The sequence below is a fragment of the Aricia agestis genome, chromosome 8 (assembly GCF_905147365.1).
Source record: "Aricia agestis chromosome 8, ilAriAges1.1, whole genome shotgun sequence".
NCBI lineage: Eukaryota > Metazoa > Arthropoda > Insecta > Lepidoptera > Lycaenidae > Aricia > Aricia agestis.
The window spans coordinates 3,890,822-3,913,520 of record NC_056413.1 but is presented as its reverse complement, the minus strand read 5'-3'; the positions used below and the strand labels follow the sequence as shown (position 1 = coordinate 3,913,520).

General features: G+C 38.1%; 2 protein-coding genes across 6 annotated transcripts; both read left to right on the top strand.

Annotated features, from left to right (window-relative positions):
* The first annotated feature begins 670 nt into the window (after positions 1–670).
* LOC121729225 (probable uridine nucleosidase 2) lies at positions 671–12,880 on the top strand. Of its 4 annotated transcripts, none has more exons than XM_042117668.1 (8): positions 671–780; positions 4,898–5,005; positions 5,335–5,434; positions 6,832–7,000; positions 8,284–8,400; positions 9,584–9,705; positions 11,847–12,039; positions 12,681–12,880. In XM_042117668.1, exons 1-8 carry the CDS (start codon positions 695–697, stop codon positions 12,830–12,832), a joined length of 1,047 nt encoding a protein of 348 aa, XP_041973602.1. In that variant the 5' UTR covers positions 671–694; the 3' UTR covers positions 12,833–12,880. The 4 variants fall into 4 exon arrangements, with proteins under 4 accessions (XP_041973602.1, XP_041973601.1, XP_041973604.1 ...); XM_042117667.1 differs by having other exon boundaries at positions 9,584–9,708; positions 11,850–12,039; XM_042117670.1 differs by lacking the exon at positions 671–780 and adding an exon at positions 3,092–3,112 and having other exon boundaries at positions 9,584–9,708; positions 11,850–12,039.
* Positions 12,881–13,521: 641 nt separating this feature from the next.
* Positions 13,522–20,089, top strand: LOC121729226 (inosine-uridine preferring nucleoside hydrolase-like). Of its 2 annotated transcripts, none has more exons than XM_042117672.1 (8): positions 13,522–13,725; positions 16,011–16,106; positions 16,451–16,550; positions 17,134–17,302; positions 17,643–17,759; positions 17,944–18,080; positions 19,198–19,384; positions 19,848–20,089. In XM_042117672.1, exons 1-8 carry the CDS (start codon positions 13,721–13,723, stop codon positions 19,970–19,972), a joined length of 936 nt encoding a protein of 311 aa, XP_041973606.1. In that variant the 5' UTR covers positions 13,522–13,720; the 3' UTR covers positions 19,973–20,089. The 2 variants fall into 2 exon arrangements, with proteins under 2 accessions (XP_041973606.1, XP_041973605.1); XM_042117671.1 differs by lacking the exon at positions 13,522–13,725 and adding an exon at positions 14,826–14,933.
* Positions 20,090–22,699: the final 2,610 nt, after the last annotated feature.

Sequence of the window (22,699 nt, the reverse complement as noted above, 5' to 3'; positions counted from 1 at the left end):
TTAACAATGGTGTGCAGCGCCATCTACAGCAAATACGCAGCAACAGTACGTTTACGTTGTCATCGGACTACGACACGTTTCACCTTATATTTTGAAGGGAAGCTTTTTAGTTCCAAAAAACTTCAGAAGATAACGCTGTTATAATATTATGATAAATAATTATTACAATACCAGTACAACAATAATGATAATATTATTTGTATTATAAGTACTTAGTTGAATTTCAAATATCCAAGAATATACAAAAAAAACACAAAATTTATTTTATATTGTTTAAATAATTAATAATTGCTACTTTATATAAGCAGGCGTTTATTATTTTGTCTGGATATTTAAAATTGTTTTTATCAAAAGGCAGGCGTTTATTACTTTGAGTAAAGTAATACAATAATGATAAATACGTCACGGCATCTTCAGTGATTAGAATAATCAACTGCTGATAACAGGCAACAAAACAGTTATCAATTCTGTTTAGTATGAAGATGTCATAATATTTGTTTAGAAGTGAAATAGGTACATTGTGTGTTAAATATTCAAAATTAAAATTCCCAAAAATAGTACCATCATACAAAAAAGTTTTTGTAACAGAAAAATGTTTAAAAATATGAAAAATGAATCGCTACTAATAAAGTGAACTAAATATTGAAATATATAAGTACCAGTGAAATAAAAAAAAAAACTACTTATTTTAAAAATGAATCAAAGTTACAGGTTGTTGATAGCATTAGGGCCTATATTAGTAGTTGTATTCGTGATAACACTCATTTTTGTGCTGACTAGGTAAGATTTAAGTACTTACTAGTTTTTTTTTACATTACAGGTAAGTAAGCCAAAATATAAAAGTGAAAAAAAAAAAGATCTTTTAAGTAATTTGAATTTTTTAGGGTTCCGTGCCCAAAGGGTAAAAACGGGACCCTATTACTGAGACTTCGATGTCTGTCCGTCTGTCCGTCTGTAACTCAAGAACGGTAATAGCTAGAGAGTTGAAATTTTCACAGATTATGTATTACTGTTGCCGCTATAACAACAAATACTAAAAACAAAATAAAATTAATATTTAAGGGGGGCTCCCATACAAGAAACGTAATTTTTCAAACATGTTTTACTCGGTATCAATGATGACAACAGGTAGGCACTTGAATTTTTCACAAAAGCCTTAATCATATGTGTACTTTAATAATAATATTTTAATAAAATAAAAATTTAAGGGGGGCTACAAAAACACTGTTTTTGGCCTATGTTTGCTCTATAACGGTACGGAACCCATATACCTTAAACGTGTGGCACGTTGAGTGTGTTGGTCTTATCATCACCAAAAAATAATCATCACTATTTTGATCTACGTAGCAAAATATGCATTTCTTGAATAGTGCGTCTAAAACTTCTTATAAGCGATATAAAACAATAAAAACTAACACAGGAACGTTTCAATTGATTTATTATTAAAATACAATGAAAATCACAAAAGAAATCCTAGCGTGAATAAACACAATATCTGTAACACACAATACATGCACGCGAGCTCAGATTAGTGGCAATTATAGCGAAATATACTTTAGGAAGCAACCGGAGAGCGAAAGAAGCGAGCGGATTTGCTACGATTAATTTAAATAATATAGTTTTTTTTCTCGTTGTCGCAAACTCCGGGCTTTTAAAGACCCCACGCGATCAACCGAGGGTTAAGGTTCACTTTCCCGGATCCTGATTAAATCTAATAAGTATTACTGCTAGGTGCTGCTAGCCAGTTCTGTTATAAAAAAAAAAAAAAAAACGCCCATATTAAGAAAAGTTTTGTTACAATCGTGTTATACTTGAACTTGGCTACCGTGTGTCTAGACACCGGGTTAAATAATATTATACGTTGTCTATTTAATCGATACGTTAAATTAAAAAAAAAACTGGATATGACATGATATGACCACAATAGACATAACTACTTCTGTCTACTCTGATATGACTGCTTCAGTGGTACCAGTACCATTTGTCCCATGCAAATGGTACTGGTGATGAAAATACAGTGTGTAACAAAAATAAGTGATAATACTTTAGGGTGCGTACGTGTTCCTTGTAGAGAGTTCACTGTGAAAGTAGCAGCGCTGAAAGACGAATTTTTTTTTCACTTTTGTATGGGCAAGGGCCCGAGCGTCACGAGTTTCCCCATACAAAAGTGAAAAAAAATTTTGGTCTTTCAACGCTGCTACTTTCACAGTGAACTCATTACAAGGAACATGTACAGACCCTAAAGTATTATCACTTAATTTTGTTACACCCTGTATATTCCGTGCAAAATTTTATTCCAAAATTACGAAGAATAACCTGTTTAATCCAGGGTTAACATTAATCTAGATCTGTACAAGAGGCTTGAGCTGACCTCGTATGTGACCTTGTGGAGGACTCGTTAATGTCAGATTAAGTATCTAGTTTTTTTTTAAATTTATTATAGATGCTGTATGCATCTATAAATAAATTAAAATATTTCGCTAAATGATATCGTAGATATATCATAATAATATTAAAATCGTTTAAATTATTTATTACTAGATGTTCCGCGCGGCTTCTCTCGCGTAATTTAGGAATGTCACGGAAACCGTTCATTTTTCCGCAAAAAAGAAACCTATGTCCTTTCACGTGGTCTATTCTTCATGTGTGCAAAATAACATAAAAATTGCTTCAGTGGTTGCTTAAGATAATATACAATTTTAAATAATTTCGTCTGTTTTTTCCACTTTTTCCTCTATTTCTTAGCTCCTATTAGTCTTAGCGTGATGAAATATAGCCTATAGCCCTCCATGATAAATGGGCTATCTAACTCTGAAAGATTTTTTCAAATCGGACCAGCAGTTCCTGAGATTAACGCGTTCAAACAAACTAACAAACTCTTCTGCTTTATAGTATTAAGTATAGATTTTTGCAATATTACTAGCTGCCGCAGTAAGAGTAGTAATCATTGTGTTTATGACAGTGTACTCAGCTGGTAGCTCAGATGGACCAATAAAAGCTATTGCGGGTGTGTGATGAGCATCATATTCGTTAATGATAGCTTTGCTATTGTACAATCATGGATATCCACCGACCACCAGAGCCTGACATGGAGAGTGACCTAAATATAGGGGTGAGATCACATCAGTAATTTTTTTCGGGATTTTGCCATTTTGGTAACATTATAAAATTAAATCCATAAGCAAGTTTTATTGATGTCGATTCTAGATTTAAATCCAATTTACTTCGCCCTCAAACGTAACGGACATACTAAGGGTGGGTTGCACCAACTTACAATAACTTTAACTTTAACCATAACAAAATGTCAAATGAACTGTCAAATTCCTAGTAAAAGTCCATAATGGACGCCATATTTGACAATAACCTTAACCTTAACTATAACTACGCCTCTGGTGCAACCCACCCTTAGGCATTAATGGTTTCCGCACGATTAGGTATTATTGAAACCGTAGAACCAAAAAAAAATCATCTTTTTCTTGTCTTCTTCTTACTAAAAACGATAATCATCTACACGTAGAGGATTAGTATTATCGTTTTTAGAAACACAGTACAAGTAAACAAAGCGAGATTAACCAGTCTGAATGTATTAAAATCCTTGATATTCAAATCGAGATCTTAGTCTCGACTTTTTGTCCGTAGAAAGTGGTTGGCACGCGAAAAATAATATGTTTTCGATTGTATTTTTATTGAATTTTTATTTGGCGGCCTGTACTGGAGTAAGGTAAGAATAAAAATAATAATCTTTAACAAATTTAATGATTTTAACAAACAAGATATCCGCAACCTTGTTATTAAAAAAATCGTTTCTATAGGACCGAAAATTTTGCCAATAAAACATCCTATGCCCTTTTTAAAATATCTATAGAGATATTGAGATTCCCAGCAAAGTAAACAAAAATGAAATGAAAATGAAAAATATTTATTTCTAAATAGGTTAACAAGCCAAATCGGCGCAGCGGTTATATTTTTAGCAAGATTAACAACATTTATTTTCATGGGCGTACCCAGGTTCTGGGCCATTGGGGGCAAAATACCCAGGTCTGGGCCAGGGGGGGGGGCAAATGGGCAAATAACCCAGGTTCTAGGCCAGGCCAGATTTTTTATAAGCTAGGAGTTTATAAAGAATAAAAAAAATATAATTTTTAGTTGTAAAAATATTATATTGCAAACAAATGGCAAAAATTCGTTTTCTTAATTTTTATAGATAAAAGTACTAGATAATATACTTAGTAGGGACGTCAACATGATCCAGGAGGGGGGGGGGGGGGGGGGGGGCAGCTGCCCCAGCCCTCGGTACGCCCATGTTTATTTTTATTTATAATAGATACGAAAATTATTATAATCATACTAGGGGGGGTCTAGGTAACCAAGTGGTCTTCTTATCAAACTTTGAGAATGATAGATGAGACGATATAACTCGACATTATCAGTATTTATTATCTTTATCTCTCGTGAACAGATGCTATTGTTTTATATAACGATAATATTTTAGCGATGACATAGTAACGATCTCAAATTTTTACGACTCTATTTTTAGTTAATGGTTCAATTTTAACCTTGCTGTCGTGTTTTATCTTGAAAGATAACATTTTAAGTATCCTTTTTAATTAAGTATGACAAATTTTATTTTCCTCGTGAAGTTAAAGAACGAGTTTCTTTATCAAAAACAAAAACCGATCGGTTTTTATTTAATAGAGTCAAGATAAGGACAATACAATTGCCTTCTACAATGTGAAAAGCTGGTGACAGTGGCTGAATTTCTTCGGCAGAAAAAGATAGCGTAGAAAAATACACACATTAAAAATGATGATGGTACCAGCCTCTGATTTACCAACGTCGAATGAAAAAATGTATACCTTCTTAACGATTTGTAACCGGTAGTTTACAATGTTTTCAGACCGACTAATGATGGCGACAGACTGAGGCTGGTGATAGACCACGATGGCGGAGCTGACGATGCCATGGCCATATTCATGGCGTCGTTAAAAGATGAAAATTTTGGAGGGTATAAGTTAACTGTTAAAGCAATATTAATTGACGACCTCTGTGGATCAATGGTTGAGTGTGTGGCAGCTCAAGCCAGGGATCGCGGGTTCGAATCCCGCCGACGGAACAAATTTTCAATGTTCCTGGTTCAACATTATAACATTGATTAAAATTTATAATTTTAATCAATTTTAGTGTGAACAATCGTGTTGTTACTTACATTATAATATTATTATGATTAATGTAATCTAACCAACTTATTAACTTAGTAATCTTTAACTACATTACCCCATGATATTATTTTCTGTTAAGTTTGTGGATGTTTAGAGAGCTTCTTCTTTATTCCAGGCCTAAACTCACAGCGCTCACAACTACCTTCGGTAATGTAGAAGAGAGCCAAGCCTTTATCAACTCACAGATCATACTGGATGTAGCTGGACGGTCTGATGTAAGTGGAAACAAAGAAAAAATATTTGGTTTTATTTCTTGAGTCGCCTAGTTTTTTTTTTTTTTTATGAAATAAGGGGGCAAACGAGCAAACGAGTCACCTGATGGAAAGCAACTTCCGTCGCCCATGGACACTCGCAGCATCAGAAGAGCTGCAGGTGAGTTGCCAGCCTTTTAAGAGGGAATAGGGTAATAGGGGAAGGTAGGGATGGAAAAGGAACGGAATAAGGGAGGGAAGGGAATAGGGTAGGGGATTGGGCCTCCGGTAAACTCACTCACTCGGCGAAACACAGCGCAAGCGCTGCTTCACGCCGGTTTTCTGTGAGGACGTGGTATTTCTCCGGTCGAGCCGGCCCATTCGTGCTGTGGCGGTACCCACAATTCGCCTAACAATCCTGCATCGCGCTATCGAAGTTTCGGAGAATGGCAAGATATATACAACGTCTGAGATGACGTCAGTGGGCTTCGGCCTGACCGAGCATGCTATCTCGCTCGGTCGGAAGATCTTCCTTTTCGGCCGCCACTAACAACGTTAAAGTGCCGAAGCATGGCTCTCCCACGTCTAAATAACTGGATTGAAGAGATTGAGTCAAGGCAAAATATATATTTTTTTATTACAATAATTAGGGTCGTCTATGGGCCAGTCGCCCATATCCTTTGTTTCATTTACATATCTAATTTTGTCGCGTACCAAGATTACATTTTCTCTTAAGGGGGCGACTAACCCTAAATTGTCGATTTTATAATTCATTTTGATACTTGAAAATAAGCCCCGAATTGTTTTATTGTCTAAAATTAGATGCTACATTATATTTCCAAGAATCCGATCTGAGCAAAAACACGATGTCTTAAAATTTTCTTGATAGAAAAAAATCGCGAAAATGCATCTAATTTTCACGATTTTTTTATTTATTACCATAACCGTGCAATGAACTAAGTTAATATTTTAACACATTGTATAAAATTCTATCATTGAGAAACCGACCTACCTAGTAGATTTTTAAAATGTTGTATATTTATCAAGTTATTGAGAAAAAACTAATTTGGCGATGAATCCGCGGCATTTTTCGCCTGGCATATGAAAGACGGGCGTGAGTGTGAAGAGAGAAGGACGATGTTTGATTTTTTGGGTTAGTCGCCCTCTTAATCCACTGTAAGTCCATCACGCCTTCATCATCACGGAAAAATTATGTTTAAGTTAAATTAACTAAGAATATTTTGTGCCTACGATCTACTGCCTATATGAATTAGCGCTTAGGCAAAAAGTCATGTTATCATACTCTAATCAAGAACTCATCTCATATAATATTATGTGCATATCTACATGCAACGGCGCCATCCGTTTTCTGATACACTCTGCGGGGATCTTAAAATGCATAAATTATTAAAATGTTCCAGGTCATGTTATTCAGAGGCAGTACCGAACCTTTCGTAAAAGGCATAGAGTCAGACTACTTCTTCGGCAGGGACGGACTCGGAGACAACGGCCTTCAGAGCTACAGACCCATAAGGGCACAAAATGTGCACGCGGCTCTGGGTTTGATTCAGATGGCTTCTAGATATAGAGGTATGTGTATTTATAAGTCGTTTCTTAAGGGCCATACCTCACCGGGACGCCATTGCAACGTGGCCAGCGACGTCGCCAACTAGTTCTATTGAGATGTATGACGGGTAACTCACCTTTTTTTTACGCCAAGAAATGCATTTACGCATTCCGCGGGGGATGGGGATCCTGACGCAGATATGTGGGACTCGCTCGAAAGCCCTACCCACTAAAACTTGGCGGTGCGCCTTCTCTCCGACGACGGAGCCACGGGTACGACACCGCGACCGCATCTCCACCAGCGGTCGTCTGCCAGCGGCAGACCGCTTTTCGGACGGGTAACTCACCAGGCAACTGACTGGCGCCGTTGCCAAGTAGCCAACATAGCCAGAGTCGACCACTCCGCATGTGGCGTCTTTGTATGCTCCTTCACTCAATCAGTCGCTGATTTTAGTGATATCCTCAGATTATTTTTTTTTCGGGTATATTCTTAAATCTTCATAGAATTTAAGAAAAACACCCCTTTGTGGCGACGCCAGACATAGCCATGGTAACGTCGCTGGCCACGTCACTATGGCATCACGGTAAGGTATGGCTCTAAATGTTCTGGGGTGAAAAAAAAAAACAATAGGGTATCTAGAGTATTAAAGGTCTTTTAAATCACAATCTATCCTTTTTATTCTGACAACCAGACTGACAACCAGAACCAAAGTCAGCTCTTCAAAATATGTTAATAACCAGAGTCCAAACAAACTACCAACCGTCAAAAAATTTTCGAAGTTTGCTGTCCATACTAATTTACTAATATTAAAAATGCGAAAGTTTGTCTGTCTGTCTGTTGCCTCTTCACGTCCAAGCCACTGAACCGATTTTGCTGATATTTGGCATGGAGATAGACATAGGATACTCTTTATCCCGAAAAAATGTACAGGTCCTGCGTGTTCAACGAATTTTGGCGCAACGGAGTTGCGGGCGTCATCTAGTATCCAATATGTACCCGCATTCTATTTAGCATTAAAAATGATCAAAACGCCCAAAATGCCTCCTATTTTAAGCGTTTTGATCGTTTTTAAGGCTAAATGTAACGCGGGGTATATTTATACCTTAGTAACATAATATTGTATTAAAATAATTAATAGTTTAAAAAACTTAAACAAGTATATTATCGTATTAGAATAAAATATGAATAAGATAATATAATACGAATTCATTACAAAACAGGTATATTAAATGTAATTCGATAATACAAATAAATTGATTTCTATATACTACAAAGACATATTTTGTAAAATTCTACCTTCTTTCAGAAAAGTTAATAGTTGCTGCCATTGGTGCTCTGACCAACATTGCTCTGGCTATCAAACTGGACCCTGAATTCATAAACAAGGTTGGACATCTGTACATAGGTGGTGGAAATATAAACGGTAAGTAAGTATTAAAAATTAATAAAACCCAATAGCTATGTCCACACTATGCGCTTTCGTCTTCAATTTTCGTCATCTTCTTTCATTCAACTTTCGTTTTGGCGCATTCAATAATTGAATACGTCAACGAACGCAACGCCAACATTGTCATTTTTGTTTTTTGGATACCGCGGTCAGAGGGCATGCGTCGCGGGCATGCCTCACGTTCGCTGTTGACTGCGCTATAACGCATTCCCTTGACGAACAGAAAAAGTCACAGTATGGACAAAGCTAATAATCGATATTCGAACCCAATAAACCCAATCACTATGTTTTGACATGGGCTTACCCTGTCAAAAATCTTAGAAACCGGGCATAAGAAAACTCACCTAAATTCTAAAAAGAAAGTCACTAAACCGATTAGATTACTTCATAAAAAATTAAAATCGCCATGTATTTTCACTCACCATCGCCATATAGACTTTGCTCAAAATTCCGTCCCATCATCATGTCACCAGTCACCGCTTTTATGAAAATGGTACCAAATTCGAGTTATACCTACCCTATAAAACAAAAAAAAAAATGAAAATCGGACCAAGGACGGTCGAATAATAGTTTAAAAAAATACATACGCCCGAACATAGAGCCTCTCTCATTTTTAGGGTTCCGTACCCAAAGGGTAAAAACGGGACCCTATTACTGAGACTTCGATGTCTGTCCGTCTGTCTGTCTGTCTCCAGGCTGTAACTCAATAACTGCTATAGCTAGACTTCTGAAATTTTCACAGATTATGTAGATATTTCTATTGCCGCTATAACAATAAATACTAAAAACAAAATAAAGTTAATATTTAAGAGGGGCTCCCATACAACAAACGTTATTTTTTGGTCTTTTTGGTTCGTAATCCATAACGGCAACATATAGACACTTGAAATTTTCACAAAATCCTCAATTTTATGTGTTATTTAATATTAAATAATAAAATTAAAATAAAAGAAATAATTGAGGGGGGCTCCCATACAAAAAATACAATTTTTCCTTATTTTCGCTCTATAACGGTACGGAAACCTTCGTGCGCGAGTCCGACTCGCACTTAGCCGATTTTTTTGTATACATTTAGATTATCTTCTAGCTATTAAAGAAAGGGAAGATTTATAATGATTGCTGCTTTGTGCTAAAGAAATTTTTCTGTTATATTTTACAGATGAAGCAGAATTTAACATAGCCATGGACCCAGAGGCGTACCACATTGTGGTTAGCCACGGACAACCAGACAAGCTGACGCTCGTACCCTTCACCACTATCTACGCAAACCAGAACATCACCGAAGTAAGACCACGGCAGTTGTAGTACGGGAGCCCTACAACATTTTTTTTTATTACTATATCAAGCTAATTTTTGTGAGAAGCTTCATTTTGATAAGACGAACAATATTTTTATTTGCGAAAAATCTCGAAAGCGGTAGCTAACAGAGATAGAAAGGATTTCATACTTTGAATTGATGGTCCTAAAATATGGACTGTTTTATTTGTAGGAGAAAGGCTGGTATTACACGCATCAACATTATCATTATTCTAGTATCACGCGATTCACAATTAGTGTACTGTGATACTGCGATTCGGCCTATTATACTATCAATATTATCATGGAATCGTGATAATATTCATGCGTGTAATCTGCGCCAATATTACTCTTAAATTATATGACTATTAATCTATCAATATACAAAAAATCAGCTCGTTAGGGTTCCGTTGTAGGGTTCTGTAATGAACAAAACTTGGTTGACTACTGAAGCCAAAAACGGAACCCTAACAAGCTGATTTTTTTGTATATTGATAGGTTAATAGTTATAAAGAGTAATATTGTCCTATAAATAGAACTTGATCGTTGTTGTTATAGCTTGCCATATTTTAGGACCATCAAGTCAAAGTATGAAATCCTTTCTATTTCTGTTAGCTACCACTTTCAAGATTTTTCGTCGGTTGTTCGTCTTATCAAAATGAAGCTACTTACAAAAAATTTGCTTGATAGTAATAAAAAAAATATTCTAGGGCTCCCGTACTATTGAACTTACGTATAGAAAAGATATTTTTCATTTAAATTGGAGCTATTATAAATCGACCCTTAGACGATGCACGGCAACGCCGCACCGCTAAGTCGGTCGGAGTGAGGGGTCACCCCCTTTTTTTTTTTTTTTTTTTTTTTCCGGAGGGGGAAATGCATTACGCATACCACCCAGGCGCAGGGGGCGACCCGAGCGGTTATGTGGGACTCCCGTAGCTAATGAGACCACGGTATACCCACTAAAACCCCCCCCCCCCATCTTCCGCCACGCCGCATATTGACGGGGCCACAGGAACGATACACACATCTGCGACCCCGCCAGCGGCCCGAAGACTCCACAATGGGCGCACAACACATGCGCCCTCCTCCTCGGCCCCCACCAAGGCTGTAGCAGACGCCCCCCGAGTCTGCCACTTGGAGGCCATGTGGCAGATCAAGTCTGTGGCTCTGCCACCGACCACACCTCGGCCGCAGAGGATAGGGCAAGCGGCGCACCGTAATACCTACTTGCCTCCTCCTCTGCGGCCCCACCAATGCCGTTCAAGCGGAACGGCCCCGCCAGCTCGCAGGGGGGGTAGGGAAAGCGGCAACCTACCACAATGCCTCTCCCCCCCGCGATCCGTCCTCGGCCGCAGAGGATAGGGCAAGCGGCGCACCGTAATACCTACTTGCCTCTTCCTCTGCGGCCCCACCTCGGTGCGCATCCGTAGCGGACTCCTCCAGTCCGCTGGGAGCGCCCTCCTCGGGCCAGGCGGCGACACCGGCCGGCCCTGGTTGCCTCTTTGCTTCACCGCGGTTGTCCAAGCCGCGGTTACTAGAGCCCCACCGCCACGACAAGGCGTGCAACCATCGGGGGGAGGGGTCACCCCCTAACCTAACCTAACACAGGGGTGTTAGGTTTGTTTTTGTTGTTGAATTTTTTAAAGCCCGCGATAAAAGCTATGCAATAACTTAACAAATAAATAAGTTTTTTTTAAATGAAATAAGGGGCGAACGAGCTAACGGGTCACCTGATGGAAAGCAACTTCCGTCACCCATGGACACTCGCAGCATCAGAAGAGCTGCAGGTGCGTTGCCGGCCTTTTAGGAGGGTAATAGAGGAGGGTAGGGATGGGAAGGAAAGGGAATAGGGGCGGGTAGGGATGGGAAGGAAAGGGAATAGGGGAGGGTAGGGAAGGGAATAGGGTAGGGGATTGGGCCTCCGGTATACTCACTCACTCGGCGAAACACAGCGCAAGCGCTGTTTCACTCCGGTTTTCTGTGAGAACGTGATATTGCTCCGGTCGAGCCGGCCCATTCGTCCCGAAGCATGGCTCTCCCACGTATAAAGTAACAAAGGATAATAAAAATACACATTAATTAAGCATTCATATCAAACATAATATCGTCCCAAACAATGATTTCAGGACTGGAGGATCAACAAACTCGGAACTCTTCCGACATCGATCATGAAGAGGCAGAACGCATTCGAGCGAGTTAGCATGGCCAACTCCACCTACTGGTGTCTCCTGGACCCAGCAGCGATGGCCATCGTGTTGGATGAAGATGACATAGTCGTGGAGGCGAAGTACGCAAAAGCTACTGTTGGGACTTGTGGTAAGTGACCTTGAGGAAAAATAAGGAATTTCGGTTCCGTGGCTAATATGACTCCAGTGTCTAAGGAAGTTTTGGGCCAGCGATAAGAGCCCGTATTGTCCAAGTGCATTCTCACAACGCAGAATAATAAATAAGATGAGAAATAACTAAGTTATTATCAAGCAAAGAGCGTCCGTGGTCTAGTTAGTAGACCTTTGATTCGCACTCGTAGTGGGTACAGGTTCAATCCCGGGTGAAGGCGTGTACCAATCTGACATTTTCTGATCTCAAGTACAATAATCAAGTATAATACGGTCGTACGGTGAAGGAAAAACATCGTGAAGAAACCCACACACAGGAATTCTCAGACGTATTGAATTGTTCTTTTTTCTGGACTGGGGCGTCTTTATGTTGCGATAATGCCGTATGTGCTTGGGCAATCATACGGACATTTAATATCGTATACAACCGTGCTTATTTGCTTTTGTTTTGTGAAGACAGGGCCTGTTTCACCACTTCCTGATAAAGTGCTGGATAGGCTATCCACAACTTATTGGACAGATTCTCCATACCCTATCTGTCAAGTTAAGTGGTGGATTGCCTATCCAGCACTTATCAGGAAGTGGTGAAACAGGCCCTAAAGGATGTAATTACTATTATAGATAGTGAACGCGGCGTCACAAGATACGACTTCGAGAGCGCTAACGCAACAGCGAGAGTGGTGACGGAAGTAAAGAAGGAACCTTACCAGGATCTGCTGCTAAAACTCTTCGCGAAGGACAGCAAGAGAGCGCCATGGAATTGGAAGTTGTAGACTAAATCAAAAAAAGAAAGACGAACAAAATAAATTGAGTGAAATTTGTATAGTCGTTTATTTTCGTGATAAGTACCATCGAGGAAATTGATTCCTAGGCAGTTGACGGACCTACGCTGTTTAGTGTGATCGGTCGGATCATGGCTGGGTTTGACTTAGCGCGGCCAAATTACTTAGGTCCGCCATCTGCCTAGGAGAGGCGTAGTATTCATATCAGATCAGAGGCGACTATAGTATTCATGATAATGGTAAGTCCATACTAAAAATGCGAAAGTGTGTTCGTCTGTCAGTCTGTCTGTTACGTCTTCACGCCCAAACCGCTGAACCGATTTTGCTAAAAGGTATGGAGATACTTTTAGCCCTGGGAAAGGACATAGGATACTTTTTATCTCAAAAAATGTACGGTTCTCGCGCGATAAACATATTTTGGCGCAACGGAGTTGTGGACGTCTTTTAGTATTATAAACTTAACATAGTTCAGTCTAAGATGCTATCCATTGCGACGATTGGATTGTTCATAAATGAGTTAAACAACACAGTCATAACTCATAACAAAGACCTAAATTCTAATTTGATATGCACAAGTCAGACAAAGCATTGCGAAGCCGGGTTAGGTCAGCGTTCTATCTCGCTCTGTTTTCAGCGAGATTAGATATTGGCGTCCTTTTCAGTATCGCAGATGTCTGGTATTTGCTGACGCACACGGTCGCGTCGTCTGTGATTCAAAATAATAATATTCTGTGCTTAGAATTAATGCACAATAATTACACTTTACTATGACTTTTATATAGTGTGTGTTTTTCTAATGATATACGTGAAGTGTAAAGGGACTGAAACAAAGCCGGCTCTATCTTTATTTCTTGTTTATTTTCTGACAAAATCTGCAATATGAGGTACGTAGGTTTTTAATTAGTAGTTGTTATCATATAAAATGTTAGTTTATTTATAGAAATAGAAAATGTGCCTTAATATTTTGGTGCAGCCATAAAATGTAAATAGATGTAAACAATGTTATCGGCTTTGTAATCAGCTGTTTTATTTGACAGTCCCTTGTTTGCATCTTTATCAGTGTCATTGTCAAAGTAGGAACGAACTGAAAGTCTGAAACTGCTAAAAACTTAAAATTATCACAATATTTATGCCGTACATAAAATGAGGAGCTGGCGAAAAGAACCGGATTAAACCATGAGAAAAAAAAATTACACATTGGCTAAAATACTAGTATCAAGTATCAACTACTACTACTACTGAACTAATCCGGTTTTGTTTGAAAATTGACTTTTTAAAGCCTTATTAACCGGTTTTGATTCAAAATAATAACAGGGATTGACACAGATGGATCAAGTGAAGACGATTCCAAAAAAATATACTTTCGCACTCTGGTGGACATGTCCGGTTTTGTTCGCCAGCTCGCTCCTTAAATATTTATGTGAGAGCTATAAGTGATAATACGAAATGCATATATAGATTTTTTATGAAATATATACCTACGTTAGGTTTCCTTACAGTAATAATTATTATTTGCTTTTAAATTCAACAGTCATTGTTATCTTTGTTATAATTCAATCATAATATACTGTACAATTAGTGACTTAACAGTAATAGCTATGTAATATAACAATAAAATATTATAATAGAAACGGCCCAACAAAGAGCCTATAATAGATAACAAAAACAATAAATACATAAAGCAATAATCAAATATCTGTATTTTGTAATGATATAAATAATTAGTAATCGTTAATCTTATATATTTAAACGAGCAATTCTTGATTCTATGGTTCAATTCTTGATTATATTATATATATTCTATCCTATCTAGCTAGGAATCATTTTTAGAAAATGTCATTTTATTCGTGTTTTATCGAATACCGAGCAAGGCTCGGTCAAACAGCTAGTAACAATTAAAAACGAGTTATTACTTATCAGTAGTTCAGTTAGTTCATATTTATCTTATTTCTATCACAGTTTCTATCTTATGTTTAGTTTAAATCTTATTAAGTGACCATTCGTAGTTGTTGTATCGGTCAGTCCGCATGTGTATAATGTTGTTACTGTTGCTTTTGTTGATAAATCTGTCCTGCGTGTTATGTAGTATTACGTAAGTTATATTTTATTTACCAGTATGATTAGAACTAAATTATATTGGCTAAGTTATTCTAAGTGACTCTTAACTCCGTTGCTCTAAACATAACACACAACCACTCTAATAGCATAATTTAGTTTAAGCGGAAGCACGTCATTTAATTTTTTGGTGCAAGTAATTTAGATTCTATCTAATGGACTGACTGCCAACCTAATGGTTTTTTCATTTGTTTTGTCATTATTAATGATTCATTCAATCATTTTAGTTCTGCATTTGAAAACCGGTCATTGATCAGAAGTCGCTTGGTAGAATACTCGTGACCTAAATTAGAAAGGTCATAACATGATTATATTATGACTATTATGTTTCCATTGGCATCTAAAATACCTTTTACCATAATATTATATTCGGATTATTTTACATGATCTCTAGTAGACGGACCTAGTAGGGGCTTGGCAGGATGCTGGGTGATACGTATCTTGCGACTGCCATGCAATAGGTTACAGGCGTCTTTATTGCTTAGTATCAGAAATTATGTACTTACGTATATTTTTTTTACAAAATTGTGCCATATTTGACGATGAGAAGAACCGGCGCACATAACGTTTACGATAACATTATTATTATTATGATCAGCTGCTCAATGATAATAGCGCACGTGTACAAACATCTGACAGATGTTCAACACAATTTAGGTTTTTCCTGGCCAGCACAAAAATCAGCTAAAAATTGTATTACAAGAAATGTTGTGACCTGGACCTTGTAATGTATATAAGGCGCAGCGCAGTCGACAGACTATCCGTGACGCACTTTTTAGTCCGTGGAAATAGAACCTATGCAATTATATGCAGTAACGCACACGCGTGCGCTAGACATCTTATAGACAAGCGGCACTTGCCAACGGTAGATACAACTGCAGCCGTCGCCTTGTCGACGGCAGCCGTCGATGCGTTGCCGGCAGCCATTGATAAGTGCAGGCGACGGCTGCAATGCAGTTGTATCTGCCGTTGGCAAATGCCGTTCGTCTGTGAGAAGCCTAATGCATAAAGTTATTAGTGTTTAAAAAATAATTCTTATTCTTCTATTTTTCAGGGACCCTTCACCAAAGCTGGTAATAGACAACGATGCGGGTGGAGACGATGCAATGGCGATTTTCCTCGCCTTGTTGTATGAGAAGCATTACAATGGGTAAGATGCATCATTATTATGAATGGAAAAATATTCCTTTTTAACTTTGTAATTAGCACCGTTTTTATATCGGTAACTTGATTTAAGGTCAACAATAGCTTATTTTTTTTTTGTTCTGTCTTCTGTGGCTTTTGTAGACTATAAAGATATTATATTTTCACGTTGATTTTTTTGTACTTGTTGAGATAAAATTAGCCGTAACAGATCTGTTCTCAGAAGTAATTTTCATTCCGAATTAATGACTATAAGCCCCACCAACATAATATTATTCTCATAGAAAATCCAAAGTAATCTAATAAGTCTGAATTCAGTGAATCCTAAATTATATTGTTTTATATTTGCAGTCCAAAACTGATCGGTCTGACGACCGTTAATGGAAATACGAATGAGGATAATGTGTGCCTCAACAATCAGAGAGTGCTAAAGATCATCAAGAGGCAAGATGTAAGTCCAAATTATTTAATAGATGAGATTCTTTAAAGTCGTGTCACAATAATTAGAAACCATTTTTAATTGTGTGTATGTTAAAAAAATCTAGATCATTTTTAATCATTTTCAAAATGACTAGAAGTTGTTGAAAAATCCGCGGGAATCGTTCGTTCTTGCATCATAAAAATGTCTTATGTTCTTGCCCGTGGTCTACTTTACTATTATTTTAACTGCCCCAAATTTTATCAAGATCAGCCTTAGTTTCGGAGCATATTTACTGCAAAGAAACAAATTTTTTTCTTCATAATAAATAAGTAATATTGAGAGTCTCATATTAGCTGGGAAATCAGAGCGGAAAAGAGGCAGAGGCAGAGTCAAGACAGACGCGATTGTCAAGGCTGCTGAATGCACGTTCCAGGAGGCATTTTATCAGGCCAAAAACAGAGATAAGTGGAGAGCCCTATATCCCGGAAAGCAATTTTTGGTGGTCACGTCCCTCAGCCATGAGAATACGACTATACGGAAGAAATAAGTAATAATAACATGGATTACAGCTTTTCTGGGCTTAAGTAGTCAATGTTTCCTTTTCACTTTACAGGTTCCCATATACCGTGGTTCAAAGTCATCGCTAGTCAGGACTCCGGACGCTGGTCACTACTACGGCAAGGACGGTCTGGGAGACTCGGGGAAATACCTCGACGGTCTGAAGCCCGCTCACACCAAAAATGCCGTAGAGGCCCTTATTGATCTATCTAAAGAACATAAAGGTAGTCAAAATTGGTTTACCGAAAATCCAGGTTTATGGAAATGGGACCTTTTCGAAATTTATCAATTGATTAGCTGTCCCGGTGAACTTCGTGTCACGTGTGATTTTAAAACCTTCCCAGGACTTCTACAAATATTTTAAGACTAAAATTAGCCCAATACGTTCAGCCGTTTTCGAGTTTTAGCGTTACTAACACAATTGAAAATCCATTTTTTTATATATAGATAAGGTTCAATTTTCAAAAAGCTTTAAAATTTTATACCAGTACATGTTTTAGTTCACATTGACAATTCCTGCTTTTGACTTTTACCTTACTTACATATAAAAAAAACTGCTTACAGATCAACTAACGGTAGTGACTTTGGGTGCGCTGACTAATGTGGCACTGGCGATAAAACTGGATCCAGATTTTCTCAGTCGAATAGCACATCTGTACGTTGGTGCTGGGCATATCCATAGTACGTGAGTCATTTACTTCAATGTTTTAGCCAGATCTGACAAAGCATGCTAAAGTCCAAATTTCAAATTAAACATCTCAGAATGACTCAATATGTAAATTTATAATATTATTATGTATTGTAAGCATTTCTGTCATCAATGGAACTTTAAGCCAAGACTTAGAAGATAGTGATATAATTTCAGATGATTCCTGGCCGAAAGCGGAATTCAATGCTCATATGGATGTGGAAGCGTACCACGTGGTAGCAGCGCACGCGACTCCTGACCGCGTCACCTTCCTACCCTTCTCACAGGTGCAGCAGCATTGCAACTTTACCGTGGTATGTACTATTGACAAATGAAAACCAATTGCAGCATGTTATGTTCTTTAGAAAATAGGAGGCAAAGGTGTAAACTGATTGCGTGGTGGCCGATAGCCACCAATGTAACGAAGAAATTGATCCATAAGGCGTCGTAAGCAGTTGAAAGACCTACGTCATGTGGTTGGATTATGTCAAATCAAAGCTAAAGCTGGGTTTGATATAACGCGACTAAATTACTTAGGCCCGCCATCTGCCTATGAATTAACTTCTCTGATAGTACTTCTACAAGATAGTAAAGCAATGAGAAGTCGCATGCATTACCGGCATGTGTAAGTATGACAGCATGACGCTAAGACTGCCTTCACATTAGGCCGCCAGTAGTGCGGCAGCAGCGCGACTTCTATACTAAAGAGTCGCGCGGCTGTCAAGCTGTTCTTTTTACTAGTCACTTTTTACGCGCTGCTGCTGCACTAGTGGCGACTTAATGTACCTAAAAGACCACAATGGGCGTAACTTTTGAAAACTATACAACACGTCACGACTATATAATATGCTTTACGTGCATTTTATGAGGCATATCACAAGACGCAGCAGCGGTACTTCGCGACGCTTCACTCCAAGAATAACGCCTCCGTGGTCTAGTGGTAAGAGCGGCTCTTGACTCGGAGGTCGTGGGTTAGATTCCGGCGTTGGAAACATGTTATTTCCAAGTTTGGTAAGGAAAATACAGGCAGATGATCCATGTGTCGGATGGGCATGTAAAAAGTCGGCCCTGCGCCTGATCTCTCGCCGGTCGTGTCGGTCTTCCGTCCCACTGAGTTATGAGAGTAAAGGAATAGAGAGTGCTCTTGTGTATTGCGCATACACTTGAGCACTATAAAATTACTCCTTCGTAGCTGGCCTGGTTTCAATGAAACCGGCCACCGTCACCGAAACCGGTGTGGGAGCTATTATTATACTCCAAGAATGAGATGTGAAGTGTCGCATCGCTCTGCTGCAGTTACGAGGTTTCATCTCAAAAACAATTGAACTGTATAATTGGCAATTGGATTTTGGTGCCCAAAAGCTTCCTTAGTTTAGAAACCTTCATGCAAGATTCCTATATTACCTATATTGGGCTGTTTACAATTTACAGGAGTGGAGGAAAGACGTGTTAGGAGCTATCCCAACCGACATCATGCGGGCCCAAAACCTGTTTGAGCAGGTGTCGCTGGCCTCGCAGGAGAGCTGGCAAGCGCTGGACCCAGCGGCAGTGGCTGCGGCTATCAACCCCAGCTTGGTGGATGAGTTCAAGTTCTCCAGACACGATATTGTTACTTGTGGTGAGGATTAATATCTCTCATAGTTTATTTGTTAAGGATCGCTTCTATAAATGCGGTGACTTTCACTAACACTACCCGATTTTATGCAATTTGGTTTTTAAAGAGCCCCGGAAAAAGATAAAAGATCAGGGATAAAATGACCGACAATCTGGGAACATCTATTATTCTAAACAAAATGACATCATCGATGAGCACCAGATTTTTTAAAGGTTATCTAGAACTTTCCCTAAATAGTAATTAAGGCTGCCTTTTAGGATTTCATTTGGTACTTTATCTGGGCCTGGGGCTCTCTCCATTTTAAGACTGCGAATGGCTTTTTTTCCACTTCACATGGCAGAATTTTCGGTACTTCTCTATCTTTGTTACTAGGTTTGGGTAGGTTTTCACTATTTTTATAACATAGGTGCAACCGAATTCCATAGCCATTCATAGGTTTTTAATATAGATATGGTTGTAATTTCAGGTGAAAAGAGAGGCATCACTACAAATGAGTTTCTGGAGAAAGAAAACGCTAACGCGCGGATAGTGTACTCCTACAAGACGGAGAAATACAAACAATTTCTGCTAGACATATTTAAGTTGGAGTAAAATCTTAAGTTCATTTTTGTTACTTAAAGATTACTTATCTAAGCGCATGAGATGAGTTAAATATAACAAGGAAGCAAATCGTAATGACGCGTATTAAAATATTGTTTCTATTTTGTATTTTTTTAAATAAATGATTATAATATTGCTGTTGTGATGTATTTATGACAGTTTTTTAGTAAATTATGTTTTTATTATCTTTTCTTTAAACTTGGGCGGGCTTAGATAAGTTTGTCGCTCGTTAACACAGGCACTGCCGCCTGGTGTGAATTGTGGTAATATGATTCGAAGGTAGCAGAGTATCTAAACGCCAAATATTTTAATTCCGCAGTTGTAACTATGTTGGCCAGTACCTACTTAGTAATCGGTTGTGCTCAGACCTCCTCCGCTACTGTGTTATGCTCGAAGTTCTTATTGCCACCGACAGATGGCACTATAACATTTCCGGGGTCCATATTATACATAAGCTCGAAGTTCTTATTGCCACCGACAGATGGCACTATAACATTTCCGGGGTCCATATTATACATATTTTTGTTAAAAGATGGCGCTGTTAGTTTCAAAGTTAACTTAGGGCCCTAAGGTTAAAAAACTTAGGGCCAGGCCACAACACTGCGTTGCGGCATCGCATTGCAAGAAACTACATTGCTTTTCAAATGTTGTTTTTGCGATACGACGCCGCAACGCAGTGTTGTGGCCTGGCCCTTTAAAGTTAAATATTTAATTACTCTTTAAAAATTTTAAACAGATAATATAAATAAGTAGATAACAATGTTTATAATTAAACATACTTGGCTGGAAGTAATAATAATAATTTACAATTCAGTATTATAAAACGTTAGTAAAATGAAGCCTCGCTGAGCTAAATTAGAGGAAATAAAAGTTATCCTAATCAGAGTGAAATAATTCCAATTTCACTAATTATATCATTTAGGTCAGGCTTATTATATCAGAGGTTTGTAATGGTGCTCCCTCACCGGGAGCATTTGCTTGTAATGTAATGTTACAGAGTCGAGCATCACATCAGTGAGGGAGGAGAGCCGAGTATTACAATGCACAACGTGTAAATTTTATACAGTGTGTAATATCTTGATTCTTGATACAACTTGTAACATTAATCTGACATTATGGAAACAACTAGCTATGGAATGCTCAACTCAAAGTCGAATGTACTATCAGAGAAGTTGATTCCTAGGCAGGTGGGGACTTACGTAGTTTGGTCGCGTTGCATCGAACCCAGCCGACAGATCACAATTAACAGTGAATTGACATGATCCGACTAAAAGACGTTGGTCTGTTAACTGCCGAGGAATCAATTTACTCGATGGTACATTACATGCGAATGCTCGTCATTCAGGGAGGTAGTATTGTAATGTAATGCTCAAAGTCAAATCTTTAATATTGTCACATTACGCGTGAATTCTCGTCAGTCAGGGAGGTAGTATTGTAATGTAATACTCAAAGTCGAATCTAAAATGTTCCATTACACGTGAATGCTCGCGGTGAGTAAGCACCTTAATATTATTTACGGCCTCAGAGATTGATTAATTTTGATGTAGGTTAACCACCAAGCTAGTGATAAACTTTTCTATAAAGATTAATTTCTTACCGTGTCCGATGAAATACCACAGTTTTACTTGATCTACCGAAAAGTCCTCACGAGTTTGGTTGTAGCAATCAGAACAGTTAACTTACATAGCTTGGAACAAAAGTTGATTTTGACGTGACGCAAGAAAGGTAGAGAGAAAAAAATTAAAAGAGGGCTTTATAAGGCAGGCGTTAATTATTAAATTATTCTTCCTTTCCAAGGTAAGCCGTTTTTGTCTATAAGGCTAGTCCGTACTTATGTACATTCTCCAAGAAGGGACAAAATGCACGTGTCATGTGCTATCAGAGAAGTGGATTCCTAGGCAGATGGGGCACCTACGTAGTTTGGTCGCGTTACGTAAAACTTAGCCGACAGAATCACATTGAATTGACATGATCCGACCCAAATGATGCTGGTCTGTCGACTGCCTAGGAATCAATTTCCTCGATGGTACCTTATGAATTTGTGTGGCCCAGCCACTAGACTCACTAGACCGCTGGACTCAAGTGGTTTAAACTTCGATTTTTTACTAGTCGCGGTTTCAATTGCGTGATGGAAAACAAAACTTTGTTTTCAAGTTTAATTAAATCCATGCGTTGAAAGAGTATATTAAAATTTTTAAATATGACTGACCTAGCCTATATAAATTATTTGTATTTAGGACTATAAGGCATTGCATCAGTTGTCAAAGTTAAGAAATTCCTTTAATTTTCTTCACTTGATAGACATATTGAAGGCGATTTTGTATTTACGTAGGCAAAGGTAACATTTATTCTTCAAACAAATAATATTGGTGTTTTGTAAGTAAACAAATCACTGGACTTCAGTAGAATTTACACAAAATTCGTCACTTTACACCTATTTTTGTGTAAGTACTTTGTGTCTTAAAAAATTTCGTTGGGAAGTTAGAAAATAAATTAAGCTAAGCTCTTCCATTAGTTGAACACCTTTTTCTAAATAAAGTCAATAAAATAATTACTAATAGGTTCCAAATTCCTAGTATAGGTATTGATTTTTTTGAAGGTATTTTTTCCATATTATTATAGTTAATTTGAATAGGTTCATGAACCTTACTTTACCTAGAGGTAAAAACTAATATATAGGGTACGGGCACCAGTAGTCAGCCTTTTAGTGGAAAGTGC